Genomic DNA, 22,610 nt, shown 5'->3' with positions numbered 1-22,610 from the left:
AGGCCACTCATTTGATTTAGGTCCTGCCTGTTTAGTGACCTCAAACTGAAAAGTTTAATTACTCAGTGACCCCAATAACCAACCAAGCTCAGAAGCCTAAGATTTGAGAGAAGGTGCCCAAAGGTCAAAAGAGCTTGAAGTATAAAGAAGGCTTAGGAGGTAGAGGGAGCAGAAACAGGCCTAAGTTACTGCTCGGGGTATAGAAAGAGAAGGCCCTTAATGGTCAGCACCATGTAGGTCAATATTAAGGCTTTTAAAATATCATTAACAGTGAAAAACAACTGAAATTGGCATTCTGGGAACCAAACCTTCAAAATGTGACTTCTCATAAAGAAAATGAGACTACCTTCTAAGTTTCCTTTTTCTATACGGGATTTTAAATATGCTTTAACCAGAGAAATATTCACTTAATATTAATAAGAACATTCTAATGGATACAGTAGAATGATCTTTCAATTGAAATACTGCTTCAACAGGTTTTTCCTAATGGAGGGACCTAGCATTTACATGCAGCTGGTTCATTGAATTCACTTGATTTTTCCATTCTTTTATAACCATTAAAGTACATACAAGAAAACAAAAGGATTTATGAAGATACATTCATGGTTTTGTTACTGTCATTTATTTCTGGATCATGCACAAAGACAATTCCATTAGTACATTATATTATCCATTTCAGTGCTTATAATAATATGGTCATGTTAACTTGGACATTGGAAATGTAGAAAGATAGTATTCATTGCTGTTAGTGCGCTATCTGAAGTGAGACTCCAGGTTACTTATTTGCAATTAGGATTCAGACAAATGTCCATGTTTCTAAATACCACACAAAACTGGGAGACCTGGCAGGAACTGAGTAAGAAAGATACTAAGGCAGGACAAAATCCTGTCTTCAAACAATACTATGACTGCAGCAAAGGAGAAGCTGATCTGAACCATAGGTTTTTGCATGCTGCCCCGCCTGAATACATTTCACAAACTCAAGACAGACCCTCAAGCCTTTCACGGTTCTCCCTTTCTGGGGAAAGGCCAACAACAGCATCTCCTTTTGCGGCAAGGAGACAACACAAGACTAGTTGTCTGCAGGCCTGGGCTGGAGCCCCTGTGACCTCGCTTGATCTGTGTGTGTCTATTTTCTTGATTCTACAAATTAGTTTGATCTGGATTGCGTGCCCCTGTGACCTCGCTTGATCTGTGTGTGTCTATTTTCTTGATTCTACAAATTAGTTTGATCGGAACCATCCCTGGTGCTAACTTCCTCTTAGGAAACTGGAGGCTGGAAGAGCGCATCAGGGGAGACAGTGGTTCTGCCGGAGCGATGCCTACAGCATTACCACCTGAGAATTTTGAAGAAATGTACATTTGGGGCCCACGCAGGTCTACAGAATCTCTTAAAAAAGAAGCAAGTTCCCCAGGTGATTCTGATGCACACAACACAGGATGAGAACCACTGGATTAGACCATCTACATTTAAGAATATTCATAGTTCCAAAAACAAGGCAAATTAAATAAATCTAAACTCTGTCATTAGACTCAGGTTGTCAGCCACACATTACTTTTCAGAAGTATGGCACTGAAGGCATCTCACTTATTCTTTGAAAATCCTGAAAAGAAATAGACAACAGGGATAACATTTAGGGCAGTTTTAGCTACTAAGAGCCAATTACATTTAGCTTTACCCCTATTTAGGAAAGTTAGGATTTTAAATTCTTATTTTTCCAAAGCTGCTTATTAAGGAAAATATCATTTCCTAACTATAAAGGCTTCTCTTCCACCTTGTGAATAATTATTTAATAAAAGGCATATTCGGTTTTATAACATACACTAAAAGATGTACTTCATCGATATGAAATATTACAGTAAGGGATTTTTAAACTGCCAACATAATAAATTCAAGCTTTGAGTTATTCTTCACATTACAGTAACTGTAATTGCTTCTCATACATGGATACCTTGGGTTTCAATTTTTAGTTTTATAAGAAGCAAGAAAAATTTACATACAGACACAGTGGCTCCAATCCACTCTCTGAAAAAAATTATAATTAAATATCTAATTATTTTATATATGAAGTATATAAATAAAAAATAAATTACTTTACTAATTATTGGATTATTAAATAAATAAGGTGTGACCTTACAAAGTATCTTCATCTTTCCCACATTAGCTCACCACACAGTAAGAGGATTGGCAATCCTCACAATCCAGTCTGTATTTTCTGAGATTCATAAGAATTCGGTTCCTAAGAGAAAAAGAGCTCAATTGCCCCGTGCTAGGTGTTTAAACATGGCTCCTAGGACACCAGAAATAAGCTATACCATGGATAAAATGCCTCAAATAAAGACAGTGAAAATCACTGATTTGGAAAAGGCAAAAACATGAAATACACTTTTATCTTTTCTTTTCCATTATTACAGGTTTTTAAAAAAGACATAAAAGAATTGTAACCAGGAATAAGCAAAGACAATGTACCAAAAGCGAAGCATGTGAGTCCTGGCAAGAATCCAAGAATGAGGTATCTCCTTTGGGTTTGTGTTATTATAACCGAAACTTAGTTCTTAGGACACTTATCCAGAGTTGCTGAACTAGTTTTATTTTATTTGAAGACAAAATCATTCCTGCAGCAGGGCAGCTGAAACCCGCAAAGATGTCACTACAAGAAATGGTCTACCATCATCGCGGTCACCTAGACTCGGACACCAGGGTCGGCACGCCCTAGGTGAACTCCCTTCAGTAAATCTAACAGCATCACACAACTCAGGAAACACTAAATATGCTTAATACAGAGACACACACTTAACACTGGATCACACTCTCACTGATAAATTTCAGGTACACCCACGAGACACAGTTTTAGAGAAGAGAGCTGTTCAAATGTATCTTCTACAATAGGTACAGTTTCACGTATACCGTAAAAACTTAACACCAGTAAATTCGGCCCTTTTTTCTTTTCACAAGTTTTTACCAGTGTGTTCAGATGTTGGATTTTTATAATAGCCTCACAAAGATTCCACAAACCAAATAATCTGGGCTGGTTAAAAAGGATGACGAAATGAATCCAATATTTAATACAGCTTTTATTTGTTTAATTTGGTAAATGGAGACTGTAATGGTTTCAAGGCAAACTCTGGGTGATTTCAGTCGCAACTCCACAGTTAACATGATTCTGAAGAACAGTCTTATCTTCGATGTCTAACCACACTACACAGTCACAGCTAGAGAAATCCATGTACATATATATTAGTTTTCAACAACTCGGGATTTTCAACCACTCTAGAATTCAGATTTTATATTCTCACACACTTTAAAATTTACCCCTTTGATGCAGGATATAACCATTAAAGATAAAAATTCATGCAGTGATACTCAGGTTTTTAAAAACAGGTAAATCCAGTATTTGATCATTCAGTGCGGTATCAAGTGCACCGAATATCTGAAATAAAACAAGTGCCAATGTTATCATGAATTAATAACATATTTATTGTCTTGAAACCAAACAGGCCCAAGTTACTTTTTGTCTTTCTCGAGTTAGCTATTTAACTCTTTTCTCTCAAACTTCCTGTGTAAGAAAACCCAAGATATTTCATTTCTTTTTTCAGTTAACAAGAGATGGTAGAAGGCTTAAGGTAGGTATGTTCTTGATAATTCGGAGTCAGAAAGTGCTTCTTCTTGAGCAGAAGGTTCGTAATCTCCTGCGTTTTCTGCCAATTCAGTATCTAAGTCGTCATTACTTTCTGCACTGTAATCCACTTCTTCAAGGAAGCGAGGCTCATCTTCATCCAGGACGTAAGTGGTAGGGCTGTGGCCAGAGCACATAGAGCACATGAGACTTCATTAGATCCTAAGGTTCTAACATAAGGCTATTTGACCATATTGGGTTAATTTTGATTTCAATATAATGTAAGAGTTTGCATTAGCTTTAAAGATGTTATCCAAATGAACAAGTTAAAAGATTTGTAATAGCTGAAACCATAAAGGGTGAAATGCTAAGTATTAATTATATTAAAAGACTGTCACTCTCCACCCTATAGTTAGATAGCTACAAAAAACAAGAAACTCTCCCATGAGGTTGCCTTTTTAAAAGACTTCATCAATTTGCAGGGTTAAAAGTTCTATTTTAATCACTGAAAAGAAACAGACCATTTCAATAAACTTTATTTTATTTATCGTATAATTCATCCATTATAAGAAACTGTGGTATTTAAACACTGAAACCACTTATTCTAAGTCTATACAATGATTATTTGCCATAAAAACGGCCCATGCACTCACCCATCCGGTTTCCATTGGTCAAGAATAAAAATGAAAAACAAGTGAATGCTCACACCCAGATTAATTACTTTCCCTTGAGACACAGAATAAGACATTTGCTTAAAAGCACTAAGTGCTTCTGAATATTTCATTAGGTAGGTTGTTTGGGATAAAGACAACCTTTCCACTAGGGTAAAATATTCTTTCCTCTTCAAAAAATCACAGTATTCGGATTTCTCCCCATCTGGGAGATTTTCTACACACATGTGTGCACATGCCCACACACACAGTGTTATCAAAGAAACACTATAGAAGCATTTCAATGTCCCCATTTTGTGACCCAAACTATCTTAATTTCACACAGATGTCTGTTTATATCCCACCTGCTTCCAAACAGGATTTCCCACCATGGGTGCAATTAAAAGCCATAAAATCAGACAATAAAAAGGGAACAATAATCTGTTAAAATGAACAGAGAAGCAAATGTCATTAGGCAGCTCGCATGAAAGAAGTCCTGCACTGAATATTAAATTCGGTTCAGATATCTAGAAGTTCAGGCAGGAAAGACAAGTTAATGGATTATGTGGTTCTCATTTTCTGAAATGAGAAAGCAAAACTCATCTGGTAAGATTATCTTTTTTCCTAAAGTTGTTTTTCTCCCGCTCATTAAAAATAGATTGCGAAACCACCTTGATCTTATATAGCAAACTTCTTAAAAAGTTCAGAGCTTGCACTATGATGCAGCAGTCCTGATAAGCCAGCTGAGTGGCCCGAAGGACGATGTGAGACTTTACAACCTATCACGCACAAGAACTATTTCACCGCATTCAATTATGCAACTAAAATATTTATCATGAAACTGTTAGGTCTTTAGAAAAAGTGTTAGATTAAAAGGCAAAAAAAAAATATTTGCCCCTTCCAACGACCATTATTCTCTTTCTTTCTTTTGAAAAACAATAATTCATTCCTCCCTGAGTTTGGTGATTCACATTCTCAGGGTGTCCCAGGTGAATCACAGCATCCATGGAAGACACTTAGAACAGATGGAGGCTTCAGCTAAAGCAAAGGATGCAGGAAAGAAGTGAGGAGAGAAACCTGCTTACTTTCCTCCTGGAGACTGTCCTAACAAGAAGAAACGATCATGGAAATGCAAGGGAGGAGGCAGGTTTGCTCAAAAGCCATGTACTCTGCTGGTACAGGGGCTGAGAACACCAACCAGGACTGTAGAGGCTGGCTCCATGGTGATGAGGCACTGTGACCAGAGCAGTGTAGTTACCTGCAGCATTGCGGGGTCTCCCAATGTCTAGGAAGAGCACAAAATCCATGCAGTGGGTGGGTGGGCAAGCATCGTTCAGGAAGTCTATGGAACACAGAATTCCGATGCACCCCTGAACCCCCATACCGTCACCAAGGAAAACAGACTGGCATAAAGGAAGCTGGTTACAGGAAGCCCAGCCACTACACTAAGGTCAGAGCAAGGACCTAATTCTACATGGGTAGCTGAACACTAGAATATTAATCAATCTGAACTAAGAGAAAGGGTTTAAAGGAAAAGTCTACTCTTACAAGCTGAGGAAACAGAGGAAGTATGATTTTGAAGTAACAAAAATGCCTCAGATCAAGCCAAAAAAAGCTCCTAGACATCAAGGAGACTTGGAGCAATCAGATGCTGATTAGCACTTTTTTAAGGCTGAAAAGCATAACCTGGAAAACAAAGCTCCTGGAAATTTCAAATAAATCCCGTAATAAGGAATGTTCAGAAAATAATGTGAGCCTGTTAATTCCCGGTCTTGGCTCCTTCATATGCTGACTGTGACATAAATTTCATCCGTGTTCTGGCATCCCCCATCCCGATACCCCGGAGCAGGTGGGTTTCACACTCTAATTCCATTCCTGTAACTCAAACTTTGACGCCTGTTTCTGCAGGTCCTAACAAAGTCACGTTCCTGGCCTCTGCTTCGTTAAGGTCTACACTCTGGCTGAAATATAGAGTCCATCCAGCAGTGGTGAAGGGCTATCAGTGCTCTTGATGAGCAAGGAGTAGGCTTAGGGGTTAAAGAACTGGGGGAATCTCGAGACGAAGGGAACAGGAGGAGATGACAACCTCTGTCACTCCCGAGAGCAGCCTTCCGACTGGTATTCCAGTTGTCACTCTCCAGCCCATTGTTCTAGATCTCTCTGTTGCACTTAAATGGTAGGAATGCCAACACTCCTCTCCTCTGTCGTGCTTCATTCCCCTCTGTCCCTCCTCCCTGCTGATCAAATGCTCTTCATCCTCCGTATAAAAATGTTCTCTTGGCCAACTGTTCTCATAAGCATGCCCTCTTTGAGTAAACTCACACATTTTAATTTGCATTCCGATCATTTCCACATCCAAATTTCTAGCCCTGACTTCGCCCCTGAACTTGCACTGTGCATACCAGGCAGGGCTATCTCACATGCACCTCAAGTGTATGTTCACAATGGAACTCACCAGTCTCCCTACCAAGCCTGTGCCACTTGTCCTAGTCCCCAAATCATCCACTCGGTGAGTCGTAAAACCACACTTCTCAGCAAGCAAGTCCTGCGAGTCAATCTCTGAACCACTTCTTGCCTCACGTTCTACATGACAAACCTTCACGGACATTCCTTCCTCTGTTTAGGACACACTTCCCACCTTCTTTCTCCCAACGACTCACATTTCTTTCAAACTGCAGTTCAGGCTCATCTTTAGATGTTCTTCCTTTATGAAAGCCCACCTTGGGATAAGTGCCCTTTCTCTGTATTCCCTTTGTACCCTGCACATTCTGTCCGATCGCTTCTGGTATGCAGGTGAAACCACTGACTTGTGGGTCTGTCTCCTAAGCACTTTAAGGTCAGGAACTGTGACTTACTCATCTTAGTGCCTCCTGTCAGCTCCCGAAAGTGCTTGATACATTGTAGGCCCTAAACAAATGTTTGCTGAACTCTTTATAAGAAGCCACGGAGCCAATGAGACCATCGATTTTTATATTACCCCATCTCACTGATTATACTTTAGTGAAAAAACTTAAGGCTCAAGACCAATCACAGCAATTCAGCTTTGCTTTTATTAATAATTCCAACATATGTTTTGAACAATTCATGATTTAGGAAGGGCTTTCCTATACATTATCTCACAATAGCCTTCAGATAAGAAGAGAAAGACTTGAAGGTAATTTGCCCTAGAGTTATAAAATAAATAATCCCTTGACATCAACAGAAAGGAATTCAAGTAATAATTCAATCACAAAAAGAAACTCTAATCAGCACTTAATTATTTCCTGTCACTATTACTTTTTTCCCACCACGACTTTCTTGTTCCCCTACTTTTCTTCATTTACGTTAACTCCCGTTGCCTGTTTCTGCTTCATTCTCCAATAACTGGCCTCTGTTCACCTACCCTAACATCCTTCTACTCTGGATTTTAATCAATAAGAAACATTTGATTCTAAAAGAGAATAGCATTTTTAGTCCCAAACCAAATCTTCCTCATGCCGCTTCAGGAAAAATACCAAAATCTTCACCCATATGACTTTCTCACAGGATGAATCTGTTGAAATTCTCTGCTGTAGGGTGTCATTGAGATGCAGAAAAGGTTTAAAATTCCAACTGATTTCTAAAGATAACAAAAAATTCTGCTTTATTCAGATTTAGAAAGTGTTCTGGCTATCCTTGTGTTAAACTATTAAGCATACACAAAATTAAACCTAAGAAATTCTCCATCCCCCTCAGTGTGTGCCCAACTACTTGCATGAGAGCTGACTTGACATCTGAGACACCAGAAGGCAGATCTTCAGCTCTGTTCCCTATACAAGCATGAAAGAAGCAAAACACTGTTTATGGAGTCAGAAATTCTGGGTCTGTGCCTCTCCTCTTCTACTAACCAGCTGCATGACCTTGAGCAAGTCATGTCCTTGGTTTCCAACACCGGTTTTTTCTACTGTACAAGCAGAGATCACAATATCAGACCTACTACCTCGCAAATTGTTGTAGTAAAGTGGGAAAGCATTTATAAATTCTTAGGTTATACAAATACAAAATGTTATTATGAAATTAATAAAATCTGTTAAAAAAAAGTTAGTCAATCTTTGTTAATTCCTACAGAGCCCAGGCGATGGGCTGCCATCAAGCCACTGACTAAAACCACTGCCTTACTTTTGTGACTCAGAATCCTACCTTAACCTTGTCCTCTTCAACAGTTTTGAGACTAACCTACTGTTTTTAGACAGCACAATGAACATATCCTAGGGGAGAAAGTCTGAAATTGATACACAAACAGAAAAATATTCCATTGTCCAAATTACCAATTTGTGACTTGCCGATTATGACTTTCTTGTATTCAAATATCAGGTCTCAGGTGAAAGAAAAATCTCTATCTGCCTAAATATTAGAGAATGTTCCATTTATATAATTTGATTCTTAGCTCATAAGAGATTCGGCATCTACTAAATATCACAAAGCAAACAAAATTATCCATAGAAAATACAAGTAACAATTTTTGTCGGTCTTAACTGACCACAGTGTATACATAAGTATTTGCACATTCCTGCACACGTGCATACCCACACACAGAGTTAGAATTTCTAATAAGAGGATATCTATTTGGGGGAAAAAAAAGTAAAGAAAGTTGTTAATTTACTGATACTTCATTGGAAAATAATATATAACTAAGCTGCCTTCAAAAAAATAGTAATGAAGTCACTAACCTCCAACTTACTTTATTTTACTACTGATCTAGAAACATTTCTTATACGTAATGAAAGTGGTAAACAGTTAAGCTTCCCAATAATTCGGACAGCTTCAAAGGCTGAAACCATTCCTTTTTAGCAATTCTGCTTAGTTCCTTGGAAGATACAAGATACAACGAAAGTACAGGGGAATTCTGGGTTAGACGTGGGCACGATTCCTGGTTTTGTGAAGAATTACCACATGGATGATCTTGGGTCAGTTCATCTCTGAGTCTGGGTTTACACACATATGAAAAAGGGTTACATTATCATCTGTCTCTGTTCATTCTCAATAGAACATGAAAATCTCAGAGATAATAATTGAACTTAACAGAAACTCAAAATGGGCATGTGCATTGAGGGTCCCAAGGCCACCCCAGGTTTGGTGACATGCTAGCAAGATTTACAGGATTCAACACGCAGTTGTATTAACAGCTATGACTTATTACAGTGAAAGGATACAAAGCAAAATCAACCAAGAGAAAACGTGCGTGGGGCAAAGTCCAGAGGGAACCAAGGCCAGGCAAGGGCAGCTGCTAAGAGGCAGAGAAGTCATCAGAGCTTTCAGCAATTTCAAAGGATTGGTGGCAAAAATTGGAGTTCAGAGCTGCCAAGTTTCCTGAAAGAAGGGAGTTGCAGAGATATGACCCCAACAGTTTTCCCCTGGAGGCATGTGACAAATTCTTTAAATACATAGTGCAAGAGGCTGAAAAGCAAAGCAGAAAGCAGCAAAACAAACAGAACACAAACAATAGAATTGAGGGCTGTCTTGAGGTGCCTCCTTGAGGCAAAGAGAAGCCCTAGGCCACCAATAGTGACCTTCGGAGGGCAGGGAGGGGACAGGTGAACCCAGGGAGAACAAGCTTCCCAATTTCTGCAAACCTACCTCAAGTCTGCTCAGTCCCTGGCCAGACTACTCTATACCTGCCAGAGGATAGAATGAAGCCTCTTTGAAGGAATATGTATTCTTCCTTGTTCTGATATGCCATATTCTTACTTTGAAGTCTCAAATAGGCACTTATTGAGAGGAATAACCATTCTTCCAAGAGGTTACTGAGAATATAGCACATAAATATGAATAAATATCTACAATCATCAAATTCCTTGTACAGCTGTCTTAGAGACTAACAATAACTAACTTGATACTTATCTGGATCTCAATGATAAGGATCATTTCCTTCTCCTACAATTAGCCTGAAAGCTTTCATTATAATCAAATCTGCCCTGGGGTCCTGAAGTGTTCATGTAAGGCTCCATTTTGTTTTTTAGGTGATTTTAGGCTCCTCTGTACTTGTGGGTACACGAGCATTTCACAAAAACACAAATGGTTCACTTTTAGTTATAAGCAACTATGATTTCAAGTGGACTAGGAGTTGTGATATGACCCTTCAATTATATGGCATGATTTATCTGCCTAGAAAATATTCTTTAAAAAAATTTTTTTACACTTATTTATTTTTGAGAGTGAGAGAGACAGAGCACAAGCCAGGGAGGGGCAGAGAGAGGGAGAGACACAGAATCAGAAGCAGGCTCCAGGCTCTGAGTTGTCAGCACAGAGCCCGATGCGGGGCTCGAACCCATGGATCATGAGATCATGACCTGAGCCAAAATCAAGAGCCGGACACTTAATCGACTGAGCCACCCAGGCACCCCTGCCTAGAAAATATCTTAATGCAATTATAGCTGTAGGAATTTTCTACATGGTTGCAATAAATGTCTGTCAGAAATGCACAATAGCCTCAAGCATGCGCATCACAGCCATTGAAAAGGAATTTTTTTTTTAAGGATTAGCTTGATTAAATAATAAACTGTACATAAAAAACAGAGCAAACACACATTAGGGGCGACTGGGTGGCTCAGTCAGTTGAACATCCAACTCTTGATTTCAGCTCAGGTCATGATCCCAGGGTTGTGGGATTGAGCCCCGTGTCAGGCTCCACACTGAGCATGGAGCCTGCTTCAGATTCATTCTTTCTCTCTCTCTGTGCCCCTCTCCCCCGCTCCTTCTCTCTCTCTCTAAAATTAAAAAAAAAATTTTAAAGCACATCAGTATGAGTAAGCTTTACTACATTACTAGGTATTAGATACTGCCATTAACATGTGACCACAAATGATCTGTACTCACAGATTCTCTCTGTGATCAAGCTTGAGTCCAGCTGCTCTCAGTCCTCTTTCAGACTAGGTCCTGACCTTGGGATCTGTCCTCAGTCAGGGGCTCTGCCTGCTTAGCCTAGCTGTAGCAAAAATCTTGCTGAGTCAGTTTATCGAAATCCCCCACTCTCTGTATCTCATCAGCCTGGACTGCTTTCAGCAAAAACTCCGTCAAGTAGGTTTAGCCAGAATCTCCCTTACCTGGGATGGTTTCTCTTAGTCACTTTCCAACTGCCAATCCCCTACTCTACTCCCTGGCTCTAAGTCACCAGTGTTCCTCACTGTATTCACAACTGAGCCCAATCTCCCTCCAAAGTACAAAGCCCCCTTGTTAGCAATCCTCCTGAGTAGTCTGCTTTCCTGTTCTGTGAAGTGTCACAAATAATTTTCTCTTTAACAGTATTAATTTTCTCAGAAGAAAAAGGTCCTACATATTTACAAATAAACACTAGCTTCACACGAAGAAAGCACAGAAAATACATAGGTTAGTATTTCATTCATGTGTTAACAGTCTGCAGCAATGAGTATCTTTGTACTACACCTGACCAATAACTTCCCGCCAGGCCCTCTGATATTGCTAGGGGCAGGAGCCTTTAACCACGAAACGTTATACTGTTAACTCATTTACAGACCTGTACTCATTCCCTATACTTTATTAGAAGTCAGGTACTCTATCTTTATCAAAACACATCAAATTAGATTTTTAAAAAAGCATTAACATAAAGTAGAACAAATGCTAAGCGTATTTTAAAGGTTTTCTCCAGCTTAAGTCCTATTTATTTTTATTAGTTGCATTAAGAACAATTTCTCACCCCATTTTCTAATGTCCATGCTGTACACACAAATACAAATTAAGTACTGATACATGCTACACCACAGATAGAGATTGAAAACAAGCTAACTGAAGTAGTCAGACATAAAAGGTCACACAATGCATGGTTCCATTTATTTGAAATATCCAGAACAGGTGAATCCACAGAGACAGAAAGCACACGAGTGATTGTCAGGGGCTGGAAATGACTGCTTAAGGGTATGAAGGTCTCCTTTGGGGGTGATATACGCATTTTGGAACTAGACAGAGTTCCCAGAACTAGAACTGATAGTTGTACGATATTGTGAACATATTATTATTCACTTCAGTAATTTTCACTTTAAAATGGTTGATTTTATGCTGTGTGACTCCATCTCAAGAAAGACAGAAATAAAGGAAAAGAAAAGAAAAAAAAGATATCCAAATACTATTTGATTATAAGAGACTAATTAGGCCTCATTTAAACATGAGCATATGTTTTTATTATAAAATATTGCCCAGAATTTGGTATTTTTCAGCTTCACTTTCCTGTAATGTTTTAAATATACTCAAACTTCAAATACTTCTTCTATATACCTAATATCCTGAAATGTAGTCCCCATCACCATAATCTGATGAGAAGCACTGTTAAATGTATCAATTCTCAAATCCTTTAAATGAGAGTCACTGAAAGGACTGTTTTAATAGTTTAGGTGACAGGTAAAATAGAAACACTTTTGCTAAGTACAAAAATACTACATAGCTATAAGCTTTTATTTTATTTTTATTGTCCATGTATTTTTGACAGAGGAAGACAGAGACACAGTACAAGTGGGGGAGTGACAGACGGAGACACACACAGAATCCGAAGGCGGCTCCAGGCTCCGAGCTGTCAGCACAGAGCCCAATGCGGGGCTCGAACTCGCGAGCCGTGAGATCATGACCTGAGCTGAAGTCGGATGCTTAACCGACTGAGCCACCCAGGTGCCCCAATAGCTGTAAGCTGTTAAATGAGCTCAACCAATATTTCCAGCTTAGACCTAAAAGAAACACACCCCCTAAGAAAGATATAATGTAGACTCAGTGTTACATCAGATGAAATTTTTATCATACAACAAATACAATCGGGGATAGTTAAAATGTTTTGTGTGTAATTTCCAATGAATGCCCTGGGAATAAAAAACACGATTAATTTTCAACCGCAGGCTTCACTGAAAAGGAAGTTCTAGAAGTACTGGTAACTACAGTGAATCTCAAGAGCAACTAAGATGACTGTAAAAGAATAACTTCTTTTCTAAAGGACAGTCCACAGGAAAAAGAAAACCAAAGAGGGAGTAAAAGCAAAGAAGAGATCTCAACGAAGTGTTGGCAGATGGAGGCAGATGGATGAAGTGAAAGGGCCTGGGTTCCAACTTCCACTTTGCTCAAGTCCATAGGACAGGGGAAGCCAACAGGGATGCGAGGATTTGCATTACAAAAGCTGCAGCAAAGCTGAGAAACTGGAGATACTGGTGTTCAGCGTGCAACTGAAAAGAATAATTGATTTAAAGTCTTTATAAAGAGCAATTAGACCTTCAGATCACCTTCCTCAAGCTATTCCCTCATTCAGAGAGATGGAAAGATGACTTTCCAAAGAGTTCTGTCACAGAGGCTATTCTGTTAGGGCCAAAACACAGAAATGGGGGTCTGGAGAGTAAGAGAATGTCTGCTCAAAAGCAAGTCCGAGTGGCCCCCCAGGATACTGGCTACTGAACTTATGCCCCAGGGCAACATTTCTCAATTTTTCGTAAATCATCCCCCCAACCCTCCGCAAAGAGGTTTTTTAGAGTTTTTTTTCTAATCCCCCTAATTAACTACAATTAGAAATTAAAAAGATAAATTTCACATCAGATTAGACCCAGCTAAAGACAGCATGGGTGAATTAAAGGTTGGTTAGAAAAAAACACCTAGCTCTGAGTCAGCAGGACTTGTGCCCAAGCGTGTATCTGTGTGTGTGTGTGTATTCATATGTATATGTGTGCAAAGGTATACATATGCATGTATGTATGTATGCATGTATATAGGTACGTGTGTGTGTGTGTGTGTGTGTGTGTGTGTGTGTGTGTGTGTGTATGGTGTGTTCAGCACAGAGGGAGCAGGCAAAACTGCCCATCTCCCAGTCCTCCCCTGAAAAAGTTTCAGTGTATATTTTAAAAGCTGCAGCCTAAGGACCAGACTTCTAACTTGGCAGGCACTGTGGGTTGTCATCCTCTTCAGAGACTGGGGAACCCAGCAGATACATATACTGCTTTCTCCCCTCAGGGGGCTCCAATAATCAAAGCAAGTCCCCCATACGGCCCTGAAAGGAGCTTGTACACACATCTGGCCCTCAGCTTTTGTGGCTGCCGCCGAAGAGACAGACCTGAGGATGGCCTGCCCCTAGGAGCCAACAGGGCTTGCATTCATTAGTCCCATCCTACGATAGCAAGCAAGGAAAACAGCTCTGACCAGGCACAGAGGCACCTCCTGCAGCTTTATCCTCAGGCTAGCACAGAGGGAATAGGCAAAAATGCCCATCTCCCAGTTTTTCTCTGGAAGGGGCTTAACCACATATTTTCTCAGCTGCTGCTAGAGGGTCCAGTTCCTAATAATCCTGCATCTACGTGCTGACTATGATCCTCCTTTTTGGGATACTACCATGACCTGGCACCTTCAACTACTGGGAGCGACTGAGAACAAAAAAAGAGGCTTGGGCAATCACAAAACTCTGACAGACAACTAGGAGCTCAAGCCAGGCTGATCAAGGAGGTTCGTCTATTACACAAGAGCATTCTGTCAAGACTGGGAGAGACGGCTAGGTTCATCTAATGTGCAGGAACCAAAACAGACAAGTCACTGAAAATGAACAGAGGAATATATTCCAAACAAAAGAACAAAATAAATACCTACAAACAGATCTCAAAGAATGTAAGTAAGTGATTTAACTGATACAGAGTTCAAAGTCATAAAAATTTTCACCAAAGTCAAGAGAAGAATGAATGAACAAAGTGAGCATTTCAACAGAGACAGAAAATATAAAAACGTGCTGAAAAGAAATTACAAAACTGAAGGATACAATAACTGCACTGAAAAATTCAATAGAGGATTCAACAGCAGACTGGATCAAATAGAAAAAAGAATCAGTGAACTTGAAAAGGGCAGTGGATGGTTCAATATCCACAAAACAATTAACGTGATTCATCACATCAATAAAAGAAAGGACAAGAACCATATGATCCTCTCAGTAGATGCAGAGAAAGCATTTGACAAAATACAGCATCCTTTCTTGAACAAAATCTTCAAGAAAGTAGGGATAGTAGAGCATAGCTCGAGATCATAAAAGCCATATATGAACGACCCAATGCTAGTATCATCCTCAATGGGGAAAAACTGAGAGCTTTCCCCCTAAGGTCAGGAACAAGACAGGGATGTCCACTCTCGCCACTGTTATTCAACATAGTATTGGAAGTCTTAGCCTCTGCAATCAGACAGCACAAAGAAATAAAAGGCATCCAAATTGGCCAGGAGGAGGTCAAACTTTCACTCTTCACTCTATATGGAAAACCCAAAAGATTCCACCAAAGAACTGATAGACTTGATTCATGAATTCAGCAAAGTTGCAGGATATAAAATCAATGCACAGAAATCGGTTGCATTCCTATACACCAATAATGAAGCGACAGAAAGAGAAATCAAGGAACCAATCCCATTTACAGTTGCACAAAAAACCCATAAAATACCTAGGAATAAATCTAACCAAAGAGGTAAAAAATCTATACACTGAAAACTATACAAAGCTTATGAAAGAAATTGAAGAAGACACCAAAAAATGGAAAAAGATTCCATGCTCCTGGATAGGAAGAACAAATATTGTTAAAATGTCAATACTACCCAAAGCAATCTACATATTCAATGCAATCCCTATCAAAGTCACACCAGCATTCTTCACAGAGCTAGAACAAATAATCCTAAAATTTGTATGGAACCAGAAAAGACCCCAAATAGCCAAAGCAATCTTGAAAAAGAAAACCAAAGCAGGAGGCATCATAATCCCAGACTTCAAACTATACTACAAAGCTGTAATCATCAAGACAGTAAGAACAGACACTCAGATCAATGGAACAGAATAGAGAACCCACAAATGGACCCACAAACGTATGGCCAACTAATCTTGGACAAAGCAGGAAAGAATATCCAATGGAATTAAGACAGTCTCTTCAGCAAGTGGTGCTGGGAAAACTGGACAGTGACATGCAGAAGAATGAACCTGGACCACTTTCTTACACCATACACAAAAATAAACTCAAAGTGGATGAAAGACCTCAATGTAAGACAGGAAGCCATCAAAATCCTCGAGGAGAAAGCAGGCAAAAACCTCTTTGATCTTGCCCAAAGCAATTTCTTACTCAACACATCTCCGGAGGCAAGGTAAACAAAAGCAAAAATGAACTACTGGGACCTCATCAAAATAAAAAGCTCTGCACAGCGAAGGAAACAATCAGCAAAACTAAAAGGCAACCGACAGAATGGGAGAAGATATTTGCAAATGACATATCAGATAAAGGGTTAGTATCCAAAATCTATAAAGAACTTATCAAACTCAACACGCAAAAAACAAATAATCCAGTGAAGAAATGAGCGAAAGATATGAATAGACACTTCTCCAAGGAAGATATCCAGATGGCCAACCGACACGTGAAAAAAATGCTCATCACTCATCATCAGGGAAATACAAATCAAAAGCACAATGAGATACCATCTTACACCTGTCAGAATGGTAACATTAACAACTCAGGCAACAACAGATGTTGGTGAGGATGAGGAGAAAGAGGATCTCTTTTGCATTGTTGGTGGGAATGCAAGCTGGTGCAGCCACTCTGAAAAACAATATGGAGGTTCCTCATAAAACTAAAAATAGAACTACCCTATGACCCAGCAATTGCCCTACTAGGCATTTATCCATGGGATACAGGTGTGCTGTTTTGAAGGGCCACATGCACCCCCATGTTTATAGCAGCACTATCAACAATAGCCGAAGTATGGAAAGAGCCCAAATGTCCATCAATGGATGAATGGATAAAGAAAATGTGGTATATATATGCAATGGAGTACTACTCGGCAATCAAAAAGAATGAAATCTTGCCATTTGCAACTACGTGGATGGAACTAGAGGGTATTATTAAGCAAAATTAGTCTGAGAAAGACAAATATCATATGACTTCATCATATGAGGAATTTGAGATACAAAACAGATGAACATAAGGGAAGGGAAGCAAAAATAATATAAAAACAGGGAGGGGGACAAAACATAAGAGACTCTTAAATACAGAGAACAAACTGAGGGTTGCTGGAGGAGTAGCGGGAGGAGGGATTGGCTAAATGGGTAAGGGACATTAAGCAATCTACTGAAATCACTGTTGCACCATACACTAACTAACTTGGATGTAAATTATAAAATTAATTAATTAATTAGGTACTACTTAAGCACTGTTTTCCACATTGCTTATTTTTGGGTTAAAGGTAAACCAGTAAGATCCTAAAAATGCACTCAAAATATAAGGATATTTCATTACAGTCTCATCCAAACATCAATGTTAAAAGAATGAAGAATATTATTACAATTTGTAACAATTAAACATGTAAATAACTTAGATGTGTGAACTTAATTATATTAGTTCTAAAAATGCTTTTGGCTATCAACATCTCTGTCCCCTTCCTCTACTTAATTAATTTAATGAAGTCTAACATTATGCTACAACATAATGGAATGAAACAAGTGTGTCTTACCTCGTTACTTTGCAGTTTGATTCAATCAAGTCATTTTCAAAGTCAAGCAGGCTGGAAGGCAGATTATATTCCAATGGGGATGTCAGTCTTTTCAAACGCAGCAGACCAACACAAAATTTTGCTCCCATCTCTTCCAATTCTCGAGTACCAATCTGTAGACCCTAGAAATAAAGCAATTTCATACATATAAGTAGGACATTTGCTATCCTCTGGCTATGTCTTATTACAACTGCATATAAGAAATTTATAATTATATTAATAAAATTAAAAGCTTGGTACTTTGTAAGTACCTACAACTCAACAAGCGCAATGTCTTAACAAGATTATTTTAGATCACAAAGGAAATGGTCTCAAAAAATCATTTCTAAAATGTCTATTTCTCATTTACTACAGGCAAACAATTTTCACCAACACACTGGGAAAAAACATAAACATTTGTGGTTATGTTACTCTGGGGCTTATGTGTGAAATTACATTTTTGCAAGATATTGCTAGTATTTCTTATAATCCACGACTTTGGATGCCAATGTTAAAATATTGTAATGTCAAAATCAAGGCCTTAATTTGTAGACCTAAACATTACCTTATACTTTTTACTGTATGATAAAAGAAATTGGTAAGTAAAGGGGCGCCTGGGTGGCCCACTCGGTTGGGTGTCCGACTTCGGCTCAGCTCATGATCTCGCCGTTCATAAGTTTGAGCCCTGTGTCGAGCTCTGTGCTAACAGCTCGGAGCCTGGAACCTGCTTTGGATTCTGTGACTCCCTCTCTCTCTGCCCCTCCCCTGCTCAAGGTCTGTCTCTCTCTGTCTCTCAATAATAAATAAACATTAAAAATTTTAAAAAAAATAAAAAGAAACTGGTAAGTAAAAAATCAACAAAAGAAAGGTACCTATGTAAAACAAACAAACAAACAAACAAACAAAAAGAATCAAACAGATCTAGGCCAATGAGGTAGCAGTAAAAGAAGTTCCTATGTTCCATGTCAATTAAGAATGCCTATTTCAAATCTGGTCTAGTGAGGGCAGAAGAAAATTTTACCCCAACTCTACCCTTTCTAACTGGAAGTTTCCCAATAAACAATATAAAGTTTATCAAAAGTTAAATGTTACCACATAAAATGATAAAAATGGCCATAAACCAAGACACTGCTTATCACTGAATTTTCAGATAAAAATGAATCTCTAAAATAAGAGAATTCTCACACCAACAAAAGTTGCAGGTGCAAATGAGAGTACACATCATTTAGAGAAGTTACTTTAAAACAGTTTTTCAATGAACAGACTAAAAGCACAAGGTAACTGAAGAAAATAAACCGTAAAAACTGTTACTAACCCCCCAAAGCACATTCCTTTATAATAACGACTGACTAACTGATTGCTTAGTTTACCCATGTCCAAACATTCCACGGAATGTAACCTGACTTTATTAGAACATTTATTTGCCTTCTTAATTAAAAAGCTTTAGAAAGGCATGGCTGTTTCTGAATTAGTTCACAGAAAATAAAAATAAAGACCATTTACAGCCTAAAATCTAGTAATATAAGAGCATTCCTGAGGTGAAGAGAATGGTTTCTTAAAATATCGTTAAACTCATATAACTTATTAGCTAACATTAACAAGCCTGAAAAGTATAACATTAGGTGTGTGGGGACATATGGGGTATTTGAGAATTCTGTATTTTCTACTCAATTCTGCTATGAATCTAAAACTGCTCTAAAAACCCTAAGTTTATTAACAATAACAAAAAAAGCTTTCATAAAAAGTATATGTTATCATCACAGCATTGAATTTTAGACATTAATAAAAAACTTGATTAGTAAGAGATACTTCTCTCCATAAGAGTTTTAAATTAACGTAGCTCTAGTAACTAAATTATATAAAAGAGAAATGAGCATTTGCTAGGTATCCATTTTATTTTTTAAGTCTATAGATTTCTTTCTAAAAAATAACTTTTTAAAAAAGTGGTCTAAGATTTTAGGTTTGAAAGTATATTTTAACTATTTTTTTAAATGTGGCCTTTTAAATGATCAAACAAATAGAATATTTGTGATTTTTTTAATGTTTATTCATTTTTGAGAGAGAGAGAGAAAGAGAGAGAGTGTGTGTGAATGGGGGAGGTGCAAGGAGAGAGGGAACATGGAATCCGAAGCAGAGTCAGGGCTCTGGGCTGTCAGCACAGAGCCCGACGCCGGGCTCAAACTCATGTACCCCGAGATCATGACCTAAGCCGAAGTCGGACGCTTAACTGACTGAGCCACCCAGGCGTCCCTACAAATAGAATATTTGTAAAAATTCACAGAAAGTCTATCTGTAGAATCCAAATATAATAAGGAAACACCTTTGCTATATGCTACAGTTGATTTCAAGAGGCATGCAAGTCTCAGCTTCTCTACTTCTCTTCCAACCCACAGAGGGGAGCATCAAAAACATTGATGCTTTAAATTGCCTTCTCTTCTGACTGTGTAAGCATCTCTTTAAGAAGTTATCTACAGTCTGTTTCCATACATCATATAGCTTAAGGGTTTTTTTCCTAGAAGACACCTATTGTCTTATACAAAAGTGATTCATTCTTAAGCTTTTTTCCCATCCTACACACTTACAGAATATGAGACTCTTGCCAAAGCTGTCCATGACAGCAATGATTAGGGGATGGGGGTTGGGCTCTGGAGTGGCGCCCTGGTACATTTTATCTTTTACCACCATCACATCCTTGGTAGATGAGAAGTCACTGTTTTACAGTATTTGAATTCAAAAGATACTACATTTTGGAAGAATAATATACTGTGGTCAACCTAAAATTTAGGGAAGTCACTCAACAGAAAGTACTGAAATTTCATTAAGTTCTACTCTACAAGGCCCCCAAAATTTGAATGTCAGTTGAAAAATCTACACAATTTCTTCTCAGTTGGATATAGACTGTAACAGTTATTACTTAGGCTCTCCAGTTAAGCTTTTTTGACATTACCTATAATATGTTTACATTTTTAATACTAACCATTTGAAAGATTTTTTAACTCCTTCCAAACATAAAGTTATAACCAACCATCTGTATGTGAGGTATATAAAGATCACTATTAGATTCAGTTTCCTCTTCCCCCCTTACCAAACCAAACCTAACAGAATAAAGAATAACTAGCATGACACATGAAAATCTTTCTGTGGCAAGAAAAACAAGTATTTGTAATATTTATTAGGTTGCTGTTGATTATCTAAGCTCCAGCTGATTGCCTATTTTTTCAGTCTTTCAAATTAAAAAATTCAATGTCACCTAATATTTTATTAGTCTTTAGTTTCAAAAGTAAACTTAAAACTCCAGTTGTTTCCAATAAAAGTCTATACCACCAGTCTTAGTAAAGAAAAAAATTTAGGGAAGGGATATGCATTTAAAAGTAACACACACACACAAAATCTAAATATAAAAAACTTCACAAGTAAGTGTAATGTGTTTATTTTCTAAATGCATAAAAACACGCTAACATCCAACAAATTAAAATGACAGAAAGTTTGTGTTAATTATGTACTACTTGCACAGCTCGTTATAAATTACCAATTGGTATTTAAAATGTGTACCACAACATGCCTTCTTAAAAATTATGAATGTAGATGGACTCAACCAAGATTTCATAAAAACCCAAAGCAAGCTATTTAGTACAGAGAAGTAAAAAAGAATTGCATAGGATTCAAGTTCATGACTGCAATAGCTCAGTGTAACAAATGTGCCATTTAATACAAACCATGAGAATGCTATATGAAAAGAAAGTCCTTAAATACTTTTTACTACTCAAAGTCCTGAGATGTCTTACCTTATATTTTCCCTGATCACAGCCACACAAAGTACTTTCCATGGTATAGCTTCTTTGTACGCCTATCTCCCTCCAAACCACAACACGTGCCGTGGATTCTTTAGATTTTTCCACTACAAAGCTACAGCTGCTCATGCAAAATGCTGGGGCAATATGGCTCAGTATCTTAGGCAAGGTCTGCAAAAATAAGAATGATAGAATGCAATATTTCAAGAGGGCTTTTTTTAATTAAAAACATCTTTTTTTAGTTTTTAAACATTTTCATGAAAGCACAGTGACCAGAGCAGGGCCATGTGAGTCTTCTTACTTTGTCCTCTGCTATTCCAAGCATCAAAACCATTCTTTACAAATTCAGAATTTTCTGCTTTCCTGGACAAACAGTAATCAGTTGGAAAACAAAATGGGAGAAAGGATCACATTCACAGTAGTAACCAACAGGTGAACAAAAACTATGGTAAAAAATGTTTCAAATTTTGAAAAAAAAATGTTTAAAAAACAAAACAACTTTAGTCATGAAAAATGGCTTACTAATTAAGAGATTTAACATTATAAATGTCAACCACCTCTAAATTAATCAATAAAGTCAAGACAATCACAATCAAAATGCCCACAACATTTTCTGCAACTTCAAATTATTCTCAGGTTCACCTGGTGTGCGTAAGTATGAAGGCAGACAGGGGAGTTCTGAAAGAAGAGAAATAATCTAACAGATATTAACCTAATTATATATGTAAGGGAAGTTAAATTGTGATACCGTGTAGGAGTAGATACATCTCTAGAAAGAAAGAGAATTCAGAATTAGAACCAAAGGCAGATGTAAAAATTAGAATTATTAGTGTGGAGGGCCACCTCGGTGGCTCATTCAGTTGAGCATCTCAACTCTTGATTTCAGCTCAGGTCATGATCTCACGGTTCCTGGGATCGCGTGCTGTGTCAGACTCTGCACTGAGCTTGCTTGGGATTCTCTCTCTCCCTCTCTCTCTCTCTGCCCTCCCATGCTCAAAAAAGAGACAGAGAGAGAGTGAGTGAATCTCACACACACACACACACACACACACACAGCTCGAGCAGGGGAGGAGCAGAGA

At 38.2% G+C, this 22,610-nt stretch overlaps 1 protein-coding gene across 8 annotated transcripts in view; it reads right to left on the bottom strand.

Annotated features, from left to right (window-relative positions):
• Positions 1 to 611: 611 nt before the first annotated feature.
• Positions 612 to 22,610, bottom strand: part of AGTPBP1 (ATP/GTP binding carboxypeptidase 1) — a 166,005-nt gene continuing 144,006 nt past the window's right edge. For 7 of the 8 annotated variants that reach the window (XM_047829664.1, XM_047829657.1, XM_047829656.1 and 4 more), the window contains 3 exons: positions 21,526 to 21,702; positions 17,723 to 17,883; positions 612 to 3,797 (listed from right to left, as the gene is read on the bottom strand). In XM_047829664.1, the coding sequence (XP_047685620.1) occupies positions 3,620 to 3,797; positions 17,723 to 17,883; positions 21,526 to 21,702 (516 nt within the window). In that variant the 3' untranslated portion in view covers positions 612 to 3,619. Of the gene's footprint in view, positions 3,798 to 7,294; positions 9,596 to 17,722; positions 17,884 to 21,525; positions 21,703 to 22,610 lie in introns of those variants that run through there. The other variant, XM_047829662.1, reaches the window with a different exon arrangement.

The sequence above is a fragment of the Prionailurus viverrinus genome, chromosome D4, assembly GCF_022837055.1.
Source record: "Prionailurus viverrinus isolate Anna chromosome D4, UM_Priviv_1.0, whole genome shotgun sequence".
In the NCBI taxonomy this organism is placed as follows: Eukaryota; Metazoa; Chordata; class Mammalia; order Carnivora; family Felidae; genus Prionailurus; species Prionailurus viverrinus.
Note: the sequence above shows the minus strand (reverse complement) of the source record. Positions and strands in the feature narration are given on the sequence as shown.